Raw genomic sequence first — 22,889 nt, forward strand, 5'->3', positions numbered from 1 at the left:
CCGTCGCGCGAACTTCTTAAGCTCCTTAATCTAGACCGATATCATAATAGTATAGACCGTAAACGTTGGTGGGACGTAAAAAACAATGCCATGCAATTGTTGTTGTCCACATACTATAAATTTACAATATATTTGCAAGGACAGAGTATTTTTTAAACTCCTTTTGAAATTTATGTTTTCAGTTTTATTCGATTTTCAAACAGCAATAATCTCCGAAATTTTTTCGTTCGGTGTTTCCAAGTTCTCAAACTTGTAACTGCTGGTATACATTTGATCGTGAAAAAAACTTGTAAGTTTCATCGATCGCAGAATTTTTCATTCGGCTATGCTTGAACGATATTTGCAAAAAAAAATCCAATGAATTGAAAACTTCAAAACGTATATAGGTACCCGCTCGCTGCGAAACTTACAGCCTGATGGATTTTGAAACTGTCTCCTGGATATCTTGAGTTCGTTTATCGTAGTTATTCGGACAAGCAGCCGAATTGGTTTCTGCATATTTGATTAGTTTCTGGCAATGAAAGCGATAAAATTTGACGTCGGTGATATATTATAGGCATGAGGGACATGTTCCACGACAAGATTCACTAAATAAATTATATCTTCTCCCCCTTAGAAGAATTTCTCGAAATACTTTAACGGAATTCGCAGCTCGACCATAAAGTACCAAGAAACTGAAGAATCTGCAACTTTGTCGCAAAGCACGAAAAAGAACGAGTACCATAATTATTCAGCCGCTCAAGGTGCTGTGTACCTGAAGACAATATTTGTTTGAAAAAATTGTACATTTTTCACCACCGCGTTTAGAGCCGAGACTAATAAATTAAAGAAATGAATTTTTTCACGTAAGGTTTTTTGTTCCGCGGCAACAAGGTTTATGCGTAAAAGTGAAAAGTACACAAAATGGCAAAAATTTGCAACGTCGTAAGCACCTGCATTTGTTCCCTGTCTTCGGTGCAAGAGCGGGGGTCGCTTTTTGTCAAATAGATCAATTTAAAAAACTGCAAGAACCTAAAAGCATCAGAAAATTAGCGCGGCAGTGGTCTCTTCGTCGAGAGTCGTCGATATTGAAGCGACGGAAGAAAAAGCGCCTGGAAAGGTGAATTTTCTGCGCAAGGTAACTTTTCGTAATTGGCATTTGGCATGTTTCGACATTTCAAAGTGAACGAAACAAAGCTGCTTGGGAAGTGAAGTTGCGGGTGCCGGACGGGTAACTTTGGAGCAGAATTTTTTCGGCGACAGCTGATTTTGTTAACGGAAAGTTTGAGCCCTCGTGAGCCGCACAACAGTGGCACAAAGTTGCCGATTCGTTAGCGAAGGGTTTGCAGAGTATCCTCTTTCGCTTGGTTGACTCTTGTTTTATTGAGGCCGAGAGATCGGCTCTTTGTGGCTCTACGGCTCGTCGCAGATCGTTATACGTTTAAAAGCGGGCCCAGCGAACTTCGAGTAATGAATAGTAAATATAGGTACGTGTGTTTACTCGCCGCTCTTGGATCTTCCATCCTGTATTCGTTGCACCAACTTTTCGATGATCCTTGACTTCCGTTTTCACGTTGCCATGGAAACAGTACGGAATAGATATGTATATTATACAATAAACAGTCTTTCCGAAAAAATGGTTTGACTTCTTGCGACGCGTGATCGCGTCGTATGCGTGACAGCGTCGGTGATGTGAGTTTCTCAAAAGTCTGTTGCGAAATCGTAAAAAAGAGTCTCTGGAGGGAGAAAGATAAACGATAGCATTAAAGAGGCAATGAGCGTAATCAATTTCACGGAGTGAATTCTCAGCTTTTAACATTTTATCGAGGGTAAAGTGATGAACAATCTATTCTTGCCATCGATGTGCTTGGCCTCAAATATCATTTGCCAAATGATGAGTGATGGAAATTGTTTTACAGTCGAAATAAAATTGCAGGTGGTGACTGGCAGCCATGTTGATTCCATCGAAGTTTTCGCCAAACCTGACCTCGTATGAGATGCGTTAAGTTACCAGGACGAATGATCATTTCGGAACCAAAGGTAAGAAAGATTCTATCGTGGTTTAATCCAAGGGTACTATTTATAAATTTATCGCCAGCTCTGCAGACGTGAAAGACTTTTTCAAGCTTATAATGAAATATCAACGGATTATTACTCGTATTGTATGAGAAACTGCGCCCGCATGACGATAATAATGGACTTTATACGAGCGCTGAGTTATTTCGGTAAGCATATTGTCGCGGGAGTTTATTGAAAAAATGTTAACCAAGAGTTGTAGGATTAATGTTGTTTCGGTGTCTCGGTACGGAGTTGGCTAGAGCATTTCCCAACAATTGAATTACCGTCAAAGTCAAACGAGCACGGTGGAGATTAAATCACGTAATCCAATCTCACCCCCGGAGCTTAGCACTGCGATTAAACCTGACCTAAGAACGTTTATCCGAACCCGTTTCGAATTCATCATATATCTGATTTGCGTGCCTCGATGCGCATTCGCGTGTGTCGTTGAAAAGGCATTTTTAATATCAAAGGAAACTCATTCCCGGCCGTCAGCGTGATTCGGAACCGCATGCCTTCGCTCTGCAGGACTTTGGCAAAGAATCTTTCGTAAATAATTGATCCTTACCTTTGAATTTATATAACGTGAATACGTCTCATACTTTTCCATGGTCCGATGGTGCGGTCGTTTGATTACGGAAATTGTTCAGCCCCGACAATAAATTGACCACATTATATCTACAATAGGAACGCAGCTTGAAGATTTTTGCCATGAAGTTTGCATTGCAGTTGATGAAAATTTCTGGAGGATAATGGAACGAGTATTACACGAGATCCTTGACTGGTGATTACCTGTAACGCAGATTGGGACTCTGACAATAATTGGGGTTCAGATGACGTGCAGCTATAGTTTCGCTGACAGTATAATCGGTAAAGAAAATATAGTCCTTTGAATATGTTATCCGAGTCATCTTCCCACATCGAAATTATTGCAGCAAGTTGCGCGTCTTCCGCAAGTCGTGTGTCTTGAGTAGAAATTTCTCAACACCTATACATATGTATATGTATACATATTGTTTACTCTAGGACCGTTTGCCTACTATCACTTTGGAGTCCTTCGCGTTTGACATCTTTACTACGTATTTTGTATACGCACGTGACATAATTAGAGGTGGAATATAGGATGTAGGTGGCAGCATGAATGTCAATTTCAAATTATTTACCAAATCGATTTAACCTTCGTCTGAAACTCCGTTATACCGATCAGATTTCCATCGACTATCGCTCCTAAGCGAGAATACAATCGAGGCCAGGCAGACTACAGGCTGCTGTGGCGGATTAAGCATTCCTACTCATGCGCATTAAAGCTCGCCTCGGCAGCTTGCACTACGTAACACGCTGTCTCTTAGCAAAGGGGTTAGTTCGCTGGACCGTGAAGAGATATATTTCGTACCAAATTTACGTCACTGACCAGAGTCAACAGCTTGCTGAATATCTACACACGTTAATTCATTCCTTCACAGCCCATTAGTGTCATATGCCCCAGAAGAATTTGCACACTTGTTATACTGCGAATCGCTGTTCACAAATTTCCCATAACAATGTCATCAAAATTTGAAATGCGGAATCCTACAGCGAGTGAATCGATATAGACTTGATACGCAGTAGTCGCAAGATTTACAAGCATAATAAAACTGGCACAGTGCTTTTGACATCCTTTAGTAAGGATATAGTCATATATACCGATCTGGATGAGGCGAAGTCCTGCACCTGTGTTTTAGAATTACTTATGTTATTTTTTGATTATTTCAGAAAATTTGATGCTGTAAAATCCTGAAGACGAGAATTTACCTTTCATCGATGTGCTTCGTTCGTGGATTCAAGCTTAGTGACATTTTTATCGAAGCCATCGCCGAATAGTCAGGTAAAGTGGAACAAAATTTAAATTATATTTTCAAGCCGAAGCACTCATCGGGGTTATCATTCACAACGATGATGATGTGAAATCAATGCCATCATCTGGCAAGCATTCCACGCAGTCTAGGAACTGCGTAACAGCATATTATACCTACGAATACCTAAGAGTCTGGCTTCTTTGCACAAAAGTATTTCATCGATATCGCCACTTGAGCGTATGCGTACATATCACGTGTAATACCTTCGGATGACCCAATTTAAACCTGATCTGCCACTAACTTGTTCATGCGTATGAATTGCACGGCTTATGGAGATGAGGATTTACACAAATCTTTAAATACTCCAACACCGATTGATGTGGGCCATTAGGTTTGCCAAAGCTGACGCAATAGTTATGAAATTTTTTACCGTGAATCAGTTACTTGGGTAATGAAATTTACGTAATACTACCGACTACTTTTGAATCAATAGAATGACAAAAAATTTGAACGATTTAAATAATGTGAGAGTATTCATTTGTATCCTGTGTATTTTCTTTCTTTTCTTTCATCCTCAGTGAAAGTACAATATGTATAATTCGAAATTGTTTCAACGGAAAAAAGCTTATGCTAAATTTATTTCTCATCAACACTTTTCATAGAATCACTATGGAAGGTTTGCATCTAAGAAATTGTTATTTTTTTTTACTACCTTACGTAGGTAAATTATGTAAAAATATAGAGGAAGGTCATTTTTCTTTCGTCGCGATGAAGAAATCTTGCGGTTACACGGCATTTCTTGTCCATAAAATCACTATTTGTTCGATGAGCGTTCTTAATGTTAAGCTTCGTTATCGAGCCGTGCAAAAATTGGAGCAACGTTATTTTGAATGAGCATCCAACCAACAATTAATATACGGACTGGCTGAAACTTGAATTTCCAAGAACATACCTAAGAAATTTGAATCCTTCGCTTACTTCAGGGTTGTAATGCATATTTTATCGTAATGAATTATAACTTGTTTCTGTAGAGAGAGGTACAGAACCAGAGTTGGAGAAGTGCGAAAGTTAGTGGCATACATCAGTTATTACGTTTATATAATTAATGAAGAGAAGAATTTAACAGCCGAAATTAAATACACGTGATTCCGAGTGGCAGCTGGTAATTATATAATAATAACAAAGTTTATTTTTCTTCGTTTTTTTTTTTTTAATTTCTCATTGTAAAAGTGATTTCTGTGCAGCCATAAAATTTGAGGAGAAAGCATACTTACGGAGCACTAACGATATTTCAAGATTTTCTATTTAGCCAAACGCAGTGAATTTCTATTCCGACGAGTAAATTGATTGGCTAATAACAATGACTATCATTTTAACGTTCAATTCGAGTTGGAATTTAATGAGTGTCAGTAGCGTGTCTGGTGTAAACTTTACAAAATCTTAGTACATAGTACGAATGTCTGGAAAGTTAAGAGGAGCGGTTTTAATGACGAGTGAAAAGAAGCATCTTCATCTGGGTGAAAAAAAAAGAACCTTAAACCTTATATTACCGAACAAACATTGTTATTCTTTGCGAGATTTTTGTAGTACTCTTTGCTGATTGAGTAGAAAAAGCGTTGGGTATCAGCACGCCAAGGGATTCAAATCTCTGATCCAGAATATAGAAACGTCGGTACCGGCGAGGTTTGAAAGCGTGGAAAATAATCTGGAACCGGCGGACTCTCTTGAGAAAAAGACAGCTATTCCCTGCCGCGGGATCGGAGTTCACGACGCCGCAGAAAAAGACTTTTCGACCCCGGGTTCAACATACGGACGACCTCGAATTAACAGACTTGGCGTTTCGCCGCACGCATCGAATCATACGCAAGCCCTGACAGCCGCCGTGAAAGAGGTTCGTTCGACCGTGAAGTATGAAACGAAATGGTTTAACGGCTCCTCTTCTGCAACCGACGGCAATGCGTTTCAGGTCTGTATACACGGCCAATATCAGCAACGATCAATGAAAAAGACGATGTATGCCTTTTTTACAAGCTTACCAACGATGGCACAGAAAGATTACGGGGACCGGTTTATCGGTTAAACTAGACTTGTACCGAAAACACGAAATTATTTCAAGATGAGCGTGATTTTGTCAACTGATAAAACGAGTTTTAGCCACGCGAATGCAGATTGTAGCGTTACGAAACTCATTTGCGATTATTGGTAATCGGTAATTGGTGACCTTAGCACAGAAATGCGTGAGTAAAAATATTTCACGTCAACGTTAAGCCTACTTTTTGTAGCCTTTGACCTTACTCTTATCGTCTGACAATTGCTGATCACCTTCGCCGTGATAACTTGAATCACCAGCTCACTCGATGTTGTACCATCTCTACAGTTTCGTTACGTTGTTCAATAATTTGAAAGCGGTAATTGAAGACGCGAGAAAGGAATGCGCGATGGTTGTAAAGTGTAATCTTACGGCCGTTTATTACCCGCTTGTACAGCGGGTTCGTAATCGTGTATGGGACTTGGCTCCCAGTCCAGGAACGATCGTCGGTCAATTAGCCGAGAAAACCTTGGGGGTCGTGACTCGGTGGTCCAGCGTGGGGGCGGATAGGACGTGACCTTGAGAACGGAGGACCGTAAGAGAGCCGGCAATGCGGAGATCGAGAGTAGGTGGTGTCAGCTCTGGGTCCATCGTCCCCACCACGATCAAACACGAGACAAGACACGTTCCCGGGACTTTAATTAAGGCTCGAGCACCATACGGCGAGCCCCCTTCTTTTTCCCAGTGAAGGACTTGCTTCGAAATTTGTTATAAGTAGAGGCTGCCACTCGGTAGATCCCATTTAATTTCGCACCCCCGATCTCGGCGGGGCCTTTTCAACATTGTCCATCTGCAACCGCGCCTCTGCAGTATCGGATTCAGTAGTGATTGTGTGCTCGGGAAATGTGCCTTGTAACGATTTTGGGTTGATTATTGTTTTTTTTTTTTTATTCTCACTCCTCTGCCAGGTTAAGAATAAGTTGTTTATCGGTTATCGACAATTTCGACACAGTTGCGGTTCGCACGGATCGTGCAACATATATCTGTAAGTACGATTCAGCTGTATTGTTCGCATGCGTTGATATAAGATTGAAAAAGTAGTTCGATATTTCAATGGAACTGGTGAACGTGTTTATTTATATACGTACGGTCGTTACAGTTCTACACACCATACGCGTGATTACATAGTCGGATAAACGGTTGTTTTTTATCACGTGAATTCTCACGCGATTTTCTGCGGTAAACCTCATGATCATCGGATCGATTCCTAACAAAACGATCAAAGGTATAAATAGCGACACTTCTAGCGAAGTTGTCCAACATTTTTTTGTCCCCCTCTTCCATCGTAACAAAAACAAATTCGCATAAAACGTTCGGACGTGAAGATATTACCGTAGCATGTATATCGTAAAGGTGAATAACACCGGTATGTCGGTGGGAATCGACACATGCCGACGAGACTTGCAGGTTAATAATAGATTCATTCAAGATTCGCGGTCAGGACTTGTTTCGTACATATATTTTCACTTTTGGTAGTTAATAAATAATCGCGAATGAATATTCATGAGTGCCAAAAGCTCGGATCGGTGCACCTTTATTTCAGATATATATATATATATATATATTTACACAATATTTTATACTTGTATACTTGCGTCCAATTCTGATCCAAATTCGTCATAAAAAAATTCTTGCTTTGGTAACAATGATTTCACATAGTAAAGCTTCGAAAATTACTTTATTACTCTGCGAATTTTGTTTTACATATATTATACATATTTGACCGACGTTCGAAAGTCCATCTTGAGACAAAACTTGACTGGAGCAAAGAAATCGGTACGGAAGCCATCTGTACCAAAGAAACAAAGGATATAAAGGATATAATAATAAGATGGAATGAGAATAAACGCAAATGGCATTTGATATATCGGAGTATATAGGCTAGGCCAGCGTGGGTGTGGTCTGGCTTTTACTCGATCCGTGTGCTATAGCTGGTATGGCCTATTTGTGCAGTGGCTGTGTCAGAAGCAATGTAAATGCTGCACGCAGAAAACCAGGATGTCAATTTTTTTTCTTCATCCATTTTTTTCCAATCCGACCGATTATTTTTTGCTCGTCGCGTCCACTTCGTTACGCCTATGCGTGTTATAAATGAATGTTCGGCTGATACACGACCAATGTCACGTTGCTGGCTATGTGGACTTTTTCTCGGTTCACGCACCTTCCCAAATATGCCCAAATCCCGGCCTCTCCTTCTCTTATAACTCATCCGCAAAACGCCCTGATATGGTCATCGTTAAATCCCATAATAACAATGGTACAATGGGAAAACTGTCTCGGGTATATGACTCTGGCACACTTGAGAGTTCGATCGATCTTTCGGGCAGATTGTATATACACCAGAATTATTGTTATTGTTATTTATGATTGTCCACCGATGTTATCCCGCAAGTGCATAAATCAGATCTTTGATCTTCGATAACCGCGTTCTCTTATGTAGGTTTTATGGTACGAGTACGTCAAAAAGCTCGGTTTTGCTTCTTCTCAGCGCAAGAAATGGCCTATCCAAATAACGAGAAAAATCACTCGAGAGGGTGAGTATACTCGCGAGGCTTGTCCAACGTATAGAAATAACGCCGGTCATCTTCGAGTGCTTTCGAAAATAAAATAAAAGTTAAATTAAATTCATCTCAGAAAAGAATATATCACGACACGTATGTTGTGCTGTTCTGTTGCAGTAAAGTTTTCCCAAAAACTGGTACCACATTTGCCGAGTTATTCCGATGTGAAATCTTATCTAACCACATATTTCTTTATAGTCGAGTTGTTTCACGTAGGTATACGATTGTTTACAAGGTCGTGATATTTTTTGAAAAGACGATTTCTTTTATCACCTCCAATACTATGTGAGAAAAATTTGCTCAAGATATTGCGTGTGTTGTTTTTTTTTTCTTTTTTTCCTATTTCTTTTTTACTAAGAACAAAACGCTTTCTCGATACGTAGATGAAAAACCCTGTAAAATTATGTCTAGGTCATTTTCAGAGCTTGCCGGCACCGTCAAATGATATATGAGAGTACGTAATGCCTCGGGACAAAAATATGCACACCGCGAATGTGTGAATAACTCGAGATTTATTTTAGTTACGGATGGATAAATTTTGTCGTAACGCGCGCAAGGGAAGACTAATCATTCTTCGGTGTTGAAACGGATGAGACTTCGTGGAATCCGATAAAAGATACCGTCTAGTCTGTACGTACCGTCTACGAATCAACATTTGAAAAATTTGAGAACGATTCTCAAGGATCGAACTTAACAATTCCTTGGATATGAATTTTTCCAGGTGAATTAGCCTGAAATTACGGGATTCGTTGTCATTTGATGTCTTATAATCGAATGTGCGCGAACGTATGCAAATCTTGTCGATTTCTTTGGAAATTCAAATATACAGTAGTGGCCTCCAAATGTGATTCGGTTGAAACAGCGGCGTTTTTTACCACTTCTTTTTTTCACAGGTCAAAAGAAACCTGCTGACAAGTAGGCTGGCGGACTAATTAATCTTTATTAAGTACGGACCACCCACTTGGGCATGTCCACTAAAATGAAATTAGAACGTCAAAACAATATTGTACCCAAACATTCGAGAAGTCAATTACGCTTATTCACTCTCACTGAAGCGTTCGAATCTCAGATGTGGCAAGAACGAGACTTTACATAAATAGCAAAGGATTTTGCACTGCACGCGTAGAAGATTATTGAATCCACCAGCAATCGTATAACGTGAAAACTTCTACTGCTGTTCTGGTCGGATAAATATGTCCGGCCGGTACTTCAGCAAACTCAAGGATATCTGCTAGGCATACAGATCGGTGTTACTACATTATTTAACAGATCTTAATGACCAGCAATTTATTCATAGACATTTTTAAATAATAAATAGTATACGATATAACACGCCACTGCAATTTCTCCGATGACATAAAAATACTCGGGTAATTGTTAACGGCACGCGCCTCTTTCTACTTTGCTTATTTGCTTTCTTCTTCATTTTTTATTTAATTTTAATTTTAATTTTTTTGCCGACTCAATTTGTCAGCTCACGTATTTCTGAGTATAAGGTATAAAGGAAGATCACCTTGGTGCCTTTTATTTTACCGAGTAACTGCAGCCGCTTCCTTTATCAGGAATCACGTCGCTTCGGGACTTATATTCCAGGTTCTACGTATGTACAAGGTGTAGTGACGTTATAAATTGGTCTCATTAGTGCACGTTATTTCGAGAAGCAATGCGGTTGTGATTCAATCCGTGGTATAGACGATGCATGCGAAAGGCACAATAACTGCGGGATACCAACATGTGCGTGTAAAAAATCGAAGGCTGCCAAGGTGATAAAGCCGATCGGTCTCGGGTGGCGGAAAGGTGCCGCCTGCATATCGAGAGAAAATTATACAATTCTAATCAACGCGGTTTATTATACACGCTCTATATTTGCGAAGGAATGCGTCATATATCTTGTATCGCTATAGCGGCAGGGTCTTCAAGGTATCGGATAAACACCTGTTAACAACTTCCGACACACAATTAGATCTTATATGAACTTCTTGGGGGGCGATTTAACAATTTCCGGTATGCACAATCTGCGTCAACGGAAAAGCGTGTTTTTCGTCCCATTTTGAACGAGGCCAACGACACCCGCGGTGAAGCTAAAAAAGCTCCTTATCTCGGCCTTGCAGCGAGCGATATCTTGTGCAGATTCCGGGAAGTGGTTCGTGTCTCCAATTTTTTAAAAATTGTGTGCATAATACACGCAACACGCGTACCTCTCACAGTTGTGAAACATGTCCTTAGTCCGATTTAAATAAAGATTTTACACGCACGCATATGCATAGAACGGGAATGACGAAGGGTGAAAATCAACGAGGATACATGTCAGGAGGAAATAGCAACGCAAAGAGAACTGTCTATCGTACCGATAAATAAAACCAGGCGAAGTCTTTGTTTGAACAGATTCCCGCTAAGTGTTAGCGGGCAACCGTTTCGGCTATTAAATTATAGTTACTTGCTTTATATTTCTCAAGTGATACGGCAACTCGTGTTTGTGTATTGGTTACGGGTACCTACACCTGCTACTCGCATTGTCGCTTTTTACATCAATTTTTTCACTGTCAAGTTCACGTCTGCTGCTGCTGCTGTTGCAGTGAGTTGCCGATTTGTATCTTTGTCTTTTTTTTGCCGACTTGGCCTCGTCCGGGATCGACGCCCGTTGTTGAAGGAACGAATCAACCATGAAATCGTGCACGCACGGATACAACAGTACAATATTTTACAGTCACGGTTCCATGCAGTGGCCAGCTCAGCCATGTAAAGCTCAATTTTGTTTCATTTTTTCGCAGACGTATAAACATCTTACGGGACAAATTATATTTCGAAAAAAATCGGTATCGTATCAATTAATTGGTGGGAAGTTTGCAGCCGCAGTTTTCAGTATTCCTCCGAATCGTTGATAATATTATCAACATTTGTTGCGTAAAATTTGATGAGCATCACCGGAAGAATGTACGTTTAGCCAAGGTGTTGAACGTGCGGTATAATCGAGTTTGGAGTTCTAGATGCGTCAGAAGGTATAATTCGTTAATTATTTCGGAGGTCACGCGGCGTCGAAGCGATCATATCTGTGTGAAAATTTATTACAGTAAAAGTTGGACAGAATCTTTTCTGTGCCGGTAACTCGAGGTAGGCGTTAAAAAATGAATGAGATTCGAGAAATTAACACTGAAACTGACCGTCGCACGCGTAATATTTACACACACATTTGTGATTATTCGATGCAATCTTAGGACCCGTGATTACAACAACCGACAAGGTTGTACGGACGATAAAAAAAAAAAATACATATATTTTGAAGAAGAAGAAGAGGAACGTGTGATCTAACGTCAAGAAGACGACACGCACCTGGTTATGGCTCGGCAAACCAGTCTGCAAATAGGTCAAGTCCGTCCCTCTTCTGCAGTGATGCGGACCACACTGTCCCTTTCGTTTCCATCACTGCGTGGCGTCTTCTGCAAACGTAGGTTGATCACGCAACTGCTGCTAGACGATCTACGCCTGTGTGTATTTCGCAATCTCTTTCTCCAAGCAGACAATACGCAAGACTATGTATTGATTTTAGGCACTTGCCTCAACGCTTTCTCGGAGGCATAAGGTGAGGTAATTGTCGATGATACGCGGCTGGTGCTATTAATTATAATTGTCATTACCATATGCTGTTATTATAATCGTTGATATCACACACATACACACACACGTTCAGTTCCGCCTGAGCGCTTTGGGCTCAAGGTGGGCGACCCTAGTCGTCAATCTGAACGCCAACTCTGGAGCTGGGATTGCGATTCGTGTTGTTGATATACAGCTGGTAATGCGGGTAATGAAGTTGGTCTCGTAATCAGATCCTGTTTTGCCATATAATCCAGTTGGAAATTCGCAGTGATTTATTATACCGTTCTAAAAAGATTGATCAAATCTTTCCTTCCCTGTCGACTGGACTGCCCTTTGATTTCCGCCATTCCCCGGATCTCATTTTGCAGGTGTTATTATTACACGTTTGCGTGGTGCAAAGAACTCTTAACAACCAGCCACGTAAAGCTGCAAAGAGCCATGTTAATTGTGTGTTTTGCCCGAAAAGTAGTTGGGTTAAGCCACACAAGGAGAAAGTAAACGTAACGTTTTATGGAGAAAAAATTCGCATGGTTTTCGCCGTAACTGAAGTCAGACCAACCACTAGATTCCCGCTGTTTGACTTGCGAATGTTGCCTGCAGTTCCGTCTCAATTCTCAATACGGTATTATCACGTCATACTTGACTCGAAATGTTATATATGTACCAGAAACACGGTAGCGTCACGTTTGTTCGCTAATGATCAAATCAACGGAAATGCGCAGATTATCCAATGCATTCAACATTATGCAAATTGGTAAGTCCTTGAGGGATCGATGTGTAATTCATGTAATCAGATAGACGAATCCTGATGTCAACTCGTTGCGCGAATCGAGGGAGGCACGGCACACGATCCGGCATTCCCGTGTTCCTTACTACTGGATGTTTTAAACGACTGCTGCAGTGTATAATTATGTACAATAAATTACCTTCCTCGTTTGTGAGTCAAATCGGTATACAATTTACTAATTTTACGCCTCTCCGACTGCAGCGTTGCTTCGGAGCTGCTGTTGGTTGTAAAGTAAACAGAAATACGGAAGGAATCTGGTCAATCATCCGTGAATAGCTGTAGAGCCACCCTTGCCCGGTTTATTTCTCTACTCTCTCAAACTGATGACACACGGATAAACACAAGCGATAAAAGGTCGTTTCTCAAGTACCATGAGTCTGCTGTTATGCTGCCTCTTATCGCAAGGGCTCCTCCAATTTCCGGATCCATACATCATTCCTCGGGCCACAAAATGTACACCGCGATGACGACACGATTGATCCGATCGAATAACCGGTTCTATACGAACCAAGAATTCGCGATCGTTTAAACGAGCCGTTGCAAAGCAGGAAGAAAGAACCAGTGTATATATATATTCAAGGTCCTTCTCTCGATCCTGCCAAGGTGTGCCGAGACCTTGGCAAGGATAGGTTAAACGTGAATACATTCGAGCATTAATTTGGTGTACGCTGATCGCGTTAACCCTCATAGATTTGAAGACGCTGAAATAAGCCGCGAAGATGAGTTCCAATGTTTCGGATTCACGGATAATTAATTTGTATGTCCGTTCTCTGTTTCAGGCCACGATGTTCAGCACCGTTCTCCAGAAATTCAAATTTCTCTACAAACCGTACGCTCTTGCGATAGTCTCACTTGGCTACGTTCTTGGGGAGCTGGGACATTATATGATAGGTAAAAGTTGATGAACTTGTTATACTGGCTGAGTTATTCAGAGGTAAGGAGTCGCTGGATGTCTACGGAGGCTTTTTCTTTCAACAGTTTTCATATCATGCCCACTACTGTTATTTGCAGGATAATATAACGAGTGCGCATGCATGATATGCCTTATTACGTTATAATATACATATACCAGCACTGAAAGCTACTGACCTCGGATTTTTTAAATTCATTTCAGGTGTGACTAGCAAAGCGACTGCGATAGATCTACACTATGGTGACATCTCGTGTCAATTAAACTCCACTGAATATTCATTGACCGATTTACCCGTTCAATGTGAATCCGCAAACAATACTGAATAGTAAGTGCTGTACATGCATATATATGTATACGTATTATGTTTGTATTATTTTTCCAAGTGCTCCATTCCCACCAAAAAATGTATACGTATCATTTCTATTTATAAAATTAAAATCCAGGAAGCGGATGACTTTACTTGCCGCCGGGAGGCACTAATTTAAAGGTGGGCTCCGAAGTAGTTCACGTATAGTGAAACGTATAAACATATGCGTAGTTGAATACTCGAAGCGGACAGTGGATCGTAATTGGACTTCTTTCTTGAGCCGGTGGAGTGTGACAATTCTAAGGTAGCGAGAGTCGCAACAGGCGGAGAACAACTATTAACTAAGTGTTATGCAAGCTACTAGTACTCAGTTTTCTCATCACTATCAATGACTATTATACGGCGTTTTTTCACTTGCTCGGCACGGCTCACTAATTACATGATAGAATTGAAGAATTAGCCGGTTCAAGGATTGTGAGAACGGTGTGCGTATCAACTCAAGAATTATTCAACCAAGCAGTTCACGTGTTCTTCAATTACCGTTAATTATTATATCATTATTTATTCAAGCTCACAATGTAGCGTCGTGTTCAATTACCTAGCAGCAAATTTCCATAAATTATAGAATAACACGAACTTCAACCGAAGCGATTTCAAAGCAATAACAATCAAAAACCCGTCTCCTCCAACCCTACACGTTATGTCGGTGGTACAATTAATCCGAAACGATGATCATTTGCTTTACACAGCTGCCTGTCACTCGATCTGAATGGCACCAATTACTGCGAGTGGAATTACAATGGATTGGGTTTGGATTACCAAATATTGGCTGGACCAAGCTTCATCGCTGTATTCACCGTTGTCGGTGTAATTCTGGGGGTAGCGGCCGACAGATTCAACAGGTAATTACGAGGACAATAGAATTATTCTTACAAAAGAATCCTTCCCCACAAGAAATCTGATTAATTCTTATCGACAATAATAATTTAAATTGAAGGTGTGTAGAGTTGATATTAAAATATTTACTTTCCGATAAAAGCATTTGGAAACGAGTCCACTTAAGATACGTTAAGTGATTGCACGACAAGTATAGCAACGATTCGAAAGTGCTTCGCAATACGAACAATCTTTTTCATTAAAACTCGACTTAGTTCACATAATGTTTTTCTACGAGTATTATTAAAAGAAATCCGCAGTAGTCAAATTCATTGTCCGAATGTGTGTTTGTCGTCTGTCTTAGCGTAACGAACTTTTATCACTGCGCGCCTGAAACTCGGCAACCAAAGCGCGTTTCGGACAGTCGGTTGCAGTTTATAAGGCGCTTTGATTAATTTCTGTTTTATACAAAGTAAAAATAATTCTGCACGCTTAAGAAGTGTGCTAGGAAGTGTGGTAATGAACATTTGTTGAATGCGATGGAATATTTTGATTTTTTAAGATCTAAGAGGAAACTTCTGTAGTTTATATTATTTTATACGAGAACTTTTCAAAGGACTACATGCTACTTACGAACTTGTTTGAAACGTTCGTAATCTAAGGAACATTTATTTTTCAGAATCAAGATGTTAGCCATATGTACGTTGATATTCAGCGTAGCGATCATCTTGATGGGAGCAGTCAAAGAGTACTGGCAGCTAGTACTTCTGCGAATGGTTCTCGCCGCAGGGTAAGCATGACCCTTGATACTTATAACAACTTAAAGGTGTTTATCTTGTTACAAAGATAGTCCGACCGACGACCTTGATCGGATCGAATGTCCCACACAATGAAATATTTCTGTTCCGGCGAAAGAGATTGCTTCTTATTATCAGCCGCGATATCATTGACGAGAAGTTGACAATCGAAAGCCAGTTTAAAAAAAAGCGAGCAAATGAAAGGTGTGAAGTCAGTATGAGCATTACAATGAACGGAATTAATGAAACGTAATATATTTGGACGGAATTTATACCCATTGAAGTTGAGTTCTGTCACTCTCAATTCACTGCACAAATAATTGAATTATTTTTTTCTTTACGAAGATAAGTCGGATCCAGTTGTACGTACAACGTCTGAAATTGACTATGAGTCACCGTCAGAGTATAACTAGAATTTATCGAGATTTGGATTCTCCAATAATTCGAAGTACTATTACAGTGCGAACGCAAAACATCGTCCCTTATTGAATGCCAGTGGAAAATTGCAGAAAATTATGGATAAAAATAAAACCAGTGCTCGGCATCAATATGCACTCAAACAGATAACATTAGATAGCTCGAGAAAAGAATATTAAACGTTCACCAAACGGAATACACGTGAAAATTATTAATATGAAAAAAGTACCCGCTGATTACTACTGATTGTGAGTTTGCTCGAGGGCTCTGTACACCTTGAGCAGAAGAACTTGAAAGATGACGAAATTTCTGAGGGCTTAGAGAATCTTTTTTTATCGCAAATTCTTTGTACAATAGCTTATCAGTATTTCGCAGTAAATAATTAGCTCAGAGATTGCAGCTAAGCTTGGGATCCAACGTCTTGAAGACGCGTAATTACACCGATTATAGCAGATTTAAAAGAGGGTAAACTTACGTAAGAAAGTGCCGTTATTAAAAAATTCGTTTAAGACATTCTACGTGCAATTCCTTCAAAGTCGTTCTTCGTTAATCCGTATCCATCATAGTATATGAACTTCGAGTACAGACAAGTGCAGCTAATTTGTAAAAAACGAACGAATACACCGTCGTAAAATAAGAAATAGAACGAACCGACAGGATTGTATAAATTTTTAAACCTGATTATCGCTGTTGTGGTTATCGTACAGATCTTAATTCGCTTAAATTTTGCAGAGAGGCCGCATGCAACCCAATGGCAACGGGATTACTATCGGATTGGTTCGACGAAGACCAGCGTGGTCTGGTTATGTCGGTCTTCAATTGGGGAATCTACGGAGGTTACGGAATTGCCTTTCCCATTGGTCGATATGTGCCTGAAATGAATGCCTGGGACTTGGTGAGCCTTTCTCCCCCTTTCCTTTCGCCAGCAGAGCACCGCTTTTATTATGTTTTTTCTCCATGATACCGCGACCTTGTCCTCCCTGATTCCCTACCAGCCCTTGTCCCTGACACTTGTCTCCCGGAAACGAAGCTCGTCCGGGGATTTCCTGGATTACAAGACAAGTAATTTGTACGCTGGGATAATACGCGTAGGGTGAAAACATCCCTGACCAAATACCGCCCAAGGTCTGACAAGCACAGCTTAATACTTATAACTGGGCGAGGACGATATAGCTATACGCGACTTAAATCACAGGTGAAGGATTCCTCAGCAAGGAAAAACCAGCTGACGTTTATTTGTTGCGGCGGGATGTGAGTGTATTTCAGAAGATCTGTCAAAGGGCTTGCATCCGTCACTCTGAGGCTTGGCTTTTGGAGAGTCGTCTTTGTTTGAATTTGTGTTCAATTTTTTGCAGACCAAAGATGTCAGGAATTGAACGGCTTTGCTTTAAAATCACTTTATGCCAAATTGTGTTTACTTTAAAGCTGCGGTGCTCTTCTTTTTCCACGTAATGTCCATTTACTTCGGCTATAAATTTAGAACATTAGCTTTTTTCTTTTTTTCGCTCTCGATCGAAGTTGTTTTTACAAGCAAACAAACTTTGCTTCCCAAATTATGTCGGTTTCAAACTAAGCCGGACACCGTTGTTTTCGGACTGAATCAATTTCTTTCAACAATACTCTGTAGATATTTTAATCGAGCGTAATACGTCGACCGTTGTCTGCGCTGATTCACCATTTATCATCATACACCCGTATGTGTCTAGAGGACGAAAAAATTACGGATATTCAGTCTGGCTCAGGCACGAGAAAATTGACGCTCAGCCAAACTTCGATTCAAATAAAATAATATCACGACATCTGCGATACGCTGGCTGAAAATCAACAGATCTGAGCTCATTTCGTCGATCTATTGCACGTAATCTATTTCAATTTACGACTTAATATTCCCTCGAATATTGCCACCTCAAATCACTCAAATTCACACCACAAAATAGCCTGGCGCGAGCTGAAACCAGAACGCTGGGTACTAAACGCCGTTTCTAATACCTACACCTTGTTTTGAAATGGGCGAAAAAAATATGTCGAGTAAAAATTTTATTTGGGAGGTAAGCAAACAGCTGGATTAATTTTACGACTTTTTCAATGTCATCTTACAGATTCTCCAATTTATTTGAGCAGATTTTTGCTCCTTATTTCTCCTTCAGTTTTTTATTTAATACAGTCACATTTTGCACTGATCAGCGTTGGTCATTTCAACAAAGTTGAAAAATCGCCGCAAGTTACTTTGCCGTTAAGATTGCGGTGGTAATAAAACGAGTGAAAACGTGGATAAAGGGGCGAAAAATGTACTCATCGAATTCTTCTATACCAAAATGATTTACAAGGCGAATATCGGCGGTATTTTTACTGTGAAAATAATCACTAGAACAGGATCCAACTGCAGTTATAGTCAGAGAGGGGAAAATTTTTCACAGCCGAAATGATAAACAAAGAAAGCTTCTGTCGCTGAATATAGTAAGCGTACTATTTTCGTACGAATAGCCACCCGCGTCATACTTACGTACGTTACATTCGCGGCGTTGTCTCGTACACTCGAAATTTGTGAATTGCTGGCGTCGTTACGCGACACGTACAACGGAATGTCCTCGGAGTCCGATTCTGTGGTTACACGTTAACCAGACGGATTATCAGTTGAGACGGTGTTCTTTCTTCCCGCTAACGCAAGCGAACCGTCTTGATAATCATGCAACTACGACCCAATTCTTCACAATTTGTTTAGGGTTGGCGAGTGTGCTACTACGGGGCCGGTATCGTCGGAGTGATAATAGCCATTCTGACGGGATTCACCCTCAAGGAGCCGGAGCGAACGGCGATCGGAGAGGAGAGCGCAGCGTCAGGGAAGAAAGTGTCTTTATGGAAGGTCATTCTGCAGCCGAGAATCGTTCTCCTGTGTCTAGCCGCGAGTATACGGCACTGCGGTAAATAATATCGCATTTCAAAACCAACGACCCTGAGACTATTGCCAGTCAAGTTATTCATTCGATGTTTACTCCCGCCGTCACACCAACAAATTTTCTGCACTGTAGAACGTGATTTCCCAAAACCAAACGACGTGTTCGAATTTCAGGTGGCATGTGCTTCGCCTACAATTGCGACCTGTACTACAGGGACTACTTCCCGGACTACGATCTTGGCTGGTGGTTGTTCGCCGTGACGATCGTTGTCGGAAGTATCGGTGTCGTTGTCGGAGGTGTCGTCAGCGACAAGTTCGTCGCTAAGATGGGAATCAGATCTCGTGTGGCCGTCCTGGCGATCAGTCAACTCGTGGCAACGCCGTTCGCCTTTGGATCGGTGTACTTCGACCCACTGTGGGCTATAATAACCCTTGGAATATCTTACTTCTTCGGTAAGCCCGCGTGACAGTTATGACTCGCTTTATTACCTCGGCTGTTACGCGATGTGTGGCATAAAACTATCATCATTTTTCCAGCCGAGATGTGGTTCGGCATCGTGTTCGCCATCCTCGTCGAGATCGTACCCTTGAGCTTGAGGTCCACCACCGTTGGAATATTCCTCTTCGTGATGAACAACATTGGCGGAAATTTGCCCATACTGGTCGAACCGCTGCGAAAAATGATCGGCTTCCGAGAATCGCTGTACATTTTGTACGCTGGATTTTACGGGATAAGTAAGTGGCAGCTGCCTCGACGAGCCTTTGATAATTACATACATTACAGTTCTTGTTGCGTCAAGTTGTCGAGAGGGTACGAGACGGGTAGCTTGTTAAGTTTACGCTCTGAAAGCAAGACACGGTACATGACCGAGTAGAATTCATTGGGATAAAACCAACGCAACGTGTTCAGCTTCACGCCTCGCTTTGTATGCACCTTGAACCACATTTCTCGAATTTTTTCACCACGTTGAGAGTTCGTTTATTTGAATGAGACCGGAATAGAATTGACTGCTCGAGTATGAGTAACTAAAGCGCAACGGGGAATTTCGTGCAGCAGAAATATTATGTTCACAATAATGAATAATCCTCGAGTGAGTCAGAATCGTTTGATTATAAAATAGACGTATATCAAAGTTACTGTCAAAACGAATTACACCTCTGCGTGTACTTATAGCGATCCTTTCACTTGGTCACGGAGAGCTGGGAACTGTAATTTGAAAAGCGCCAAAGTTTGAGCCAAGTATTATCCAGCATTCTGACAAGCGAAAGGTGACGTGTCATTCACTTGAGAAAGAGAGCAGAAACGAGTGCTAGACAATTAACATTCCATCTATGACAGTATTTCTTATCTCGCAAGTAAAATCCCTTGGCAACACGAATGACCTAAATTCTTCGAGTTCATCTAACACCGAGCTGCTCTGCAGGAATTCAAATAAACCGTAGCATTCGTCGCGTCGAGTGTGATTCTAGAATCAGTTCACCACGTTCGAGTGTCAACCACAGGGCTGCCTGTGCTGCTATCACAGACCCATATTTCATATGAGATGCATACATCCAAATGAAACTGTCTAGAACCTGAAGCAATGTGTTTCAATTACAGGCTCCATTATGTTCCTCTTGACAACGCTTGTGATGGGTGGACCCACTGCTAAGGGAGAAAAAGATATAAGCGAAAACGGCGTCGACAACACCACCTTCACCAACGACGATGGACGCCTCTCGACTTTGGAACTTCCGAGACTTCCGGCCAGGCCTCATAGCCACGAGAACTCTAGATTATAAATCGGTGCGATAACGAGCTACCGAATTAATGTACAAACTTTAAGAAATAATTGTAGTGGATATCTAGTGTACCCCAAATGCGCGGTTGAGCATGCGATGAGCTGCGCAAGCCGGTGAGATTTAGTATCTGAAGCTGCTTCTGCTTCTTGAAATCGTCAGTATAACGGGATATTTGAGTTTTATTTTTAGCCTAGTTCTTCCCAACGACAGAATTGAATATTTTCAATAGAAGCAGGGTAAAATCAAGATCGGCGATCGTCGATCGCGGCAAGTTCGTTAAAAAAAAAAACATGAATTGTATTTATCCAGCACAGGCCAAGGCTCTGTTACTGACAGTCTAGACGAGCATTCGTCAAACCGACGCAAATGGCACTAGATATCAAGGTTTTCTCGCAGGTAGAACACATCCTTTGACATGGACGCTACCACCAGGTTGTTACAATCTCGTGATATTGTCCTCGTATTGTTGAATTCCGTTATCGCATCGGCAGATCCGCGCATAGCGGATCAATCACGTTTCTATAGTATAGTAACGCGACGCACGGGATAGAGGTATTAGTTCTTTCTATAGTCTTTCTACATGTTACACTTTAAAATGTTAGACTCGCAGAGCCTATTAGTTTTTGTGATAATTGAAGCCCACTGTGACTGACCTGTACATATAATACGTGTTATTTCAAATTTATTATACTATATATTATTGAAAGCTTAGATTATACGTTAAGTTAGGTTTCTGTATGACAATAAATTGTAAATTATACGTATCTTCACTGCGTATAGTCCGATTCTTGAAGTTGGGCAAATCTTTTGTTTACCTAATGCTCGGGGCACATTACGTGCACTTGCAGGTGTCAATAATCCTTGACGTAAACCATTTAAAAGTTCACGACCAGCGAGCATAGTAGCCACAGTACGAAACCGTTCGCAGAGTTACACTTGTCCGGTTCTCAAGCAGACCCATTTTTCCCGGCAAAGTAAACTGATCAGTTCACCGTGTTGCTTTCATACGGAATGAAGTTCGGGTCTTTGCGTAAGCATATTCGGCAGTATCAGATGGCAAAGAGACGTTATTTGCACTACGGCGGATACTTCGGTTGAAAGGATAGCGATATTCGGCGTCGAAAGCGATCATCAAAATCAGAGTGAATTAAGATAGTGGTACTTAAATGCGCCAAAGCAAATATTATCCTTTTGACCGTTACTGAATGAATGTAAAATAGTGTATATTGCACGGAAGTTATGCTGCAGCTTTACGGTAACACTGAAAATATTCTCACACCCATTTCAACCTGCTCTGTTAGCTTCTTAGTATTCATCTCACGAGCGAAATGCTTTTGAATGTCCAGAACCTCAGCTCGGTTTGGGCCTCGAATCCTCGAAGCAGTTTGAACTTTCGATCAACTGACTATTTTATGCGGATGAAAATACTAATCAAATAATAAAGAGATTTGCCAGACTCTCTATCTTACCTGCCTACGTTAAAAATACGATGAACCCAAACCAAATAGAACAGCTCGTGTGCAAGATTCACCATTACTGTTTAATTTCGGATAAAGGAACAGATCACGTTACCTTTACTGAAGATTATTTACAACAAGTATGACTACACCATAATTTAACTCAATCCCGTAACCATCTCGTGTTCTCTCTTATTCGAATTTGTGATACGAAAATAACGTAATGTGAGATTGCCTATTTTTTATTTTTATTTTTTATTTTCAACATATTACGACCTTTTGTCCTTTGGAAATCAAGCTAAAACCACGCTGTTATCTTCTACGACATTCCAACGTTTCTGAAGAGTTACACAGTTATACCTTTGCTGGATTTTGATTCATGGATCATATTATAATGGTAATCGCGGTAGGGAATTGATTTCAGACTTTTGGTAAGAACCTGCGTATTCTGATGAATGTATCACAATTTTTAGAGGACGGAGACAAGAGGAGGCTAAAAGTAAACTGCCGGAAAGACAATTTTCCTGTATCGTTACATGAT

The 22,889-nt window shown here is 40.8% G+C and overlaps 1 protein-coding gene across 3 annotated transcripts; it reads left to right on the forward strand.

Moving 5' to 3' along the window:
- The first annotated feature begins 1,923 nt into the window (after positions 1–1,923).
- Positions 1,924–21,250, forward strand: LOC107221080 (putative metabolite transport protein HI_1104). 3 transcript variants are annotated; one of them, XM_046735189.1, is made up of 12 exons: positions 1,924–2,019; positions 2,725–2,907; positions 3,790–3,901; positions 13,683–13,794; positions 14,018–14,141; positions 14,873–15,025; positions 15,679–15,789; positions 16,946–17,108; positions 18,936–19,134; positions 19,284–19,562; positions 19,647–19,844; positions 20,710–21,250. In XM_046735189.1, the coding sequence occupies exons 4-12, from the start codon at positions 13,689–13,691 to the stop codon at positions 20,889–20,891; spliced, it is 1,515 nt and encodes a 504-aa protein (XP_046591145.1). In that variant the 5' UTR covers positions 1,924–2,019; positions 2,725–2,907; positions 3,790–3,901; positions 13,683–13,688; the 3' UTR covers positions 20,892–21,250. The 3 variants fall into 3 exon arrangements, with proteins under 3 accessions (XP_046591145.1, XP_046591144.1, XP_015515440.1); XM_046735188.1 differs by lacking the exons at positions 2,725–2,907; positions 3,790–3,901 and having other exon boundaries at positions 1,934–2,019; XM_015659954.2 differs by lacking the exons at positions 1,924–2,019; positions 2,725–2,907; positions 3,790–3,901 and adding an exon at positions 6,705–6,946.
- Positions 21,251–22,889: the final 1,639 nt, after the last annotated feature.

The sequence above is a fragment of the Neodiprion lecontei genome, chromosome 3, assembly GCF_021901455.1.
Source record: "Neodiprion lecontei isolate iyNeoLeco1 chromosome 3, iyNeoLeco1.1, whole genome shotgun sequence".
In the NCBI taxonomy this organism is placed as follows: domain Eukaryota; kingdom Metazoa; phylum Arthropoda; class Insecta; order Hymenoptera; family Diprionidae; genus Neodiprion; species Neodiprion lecontei.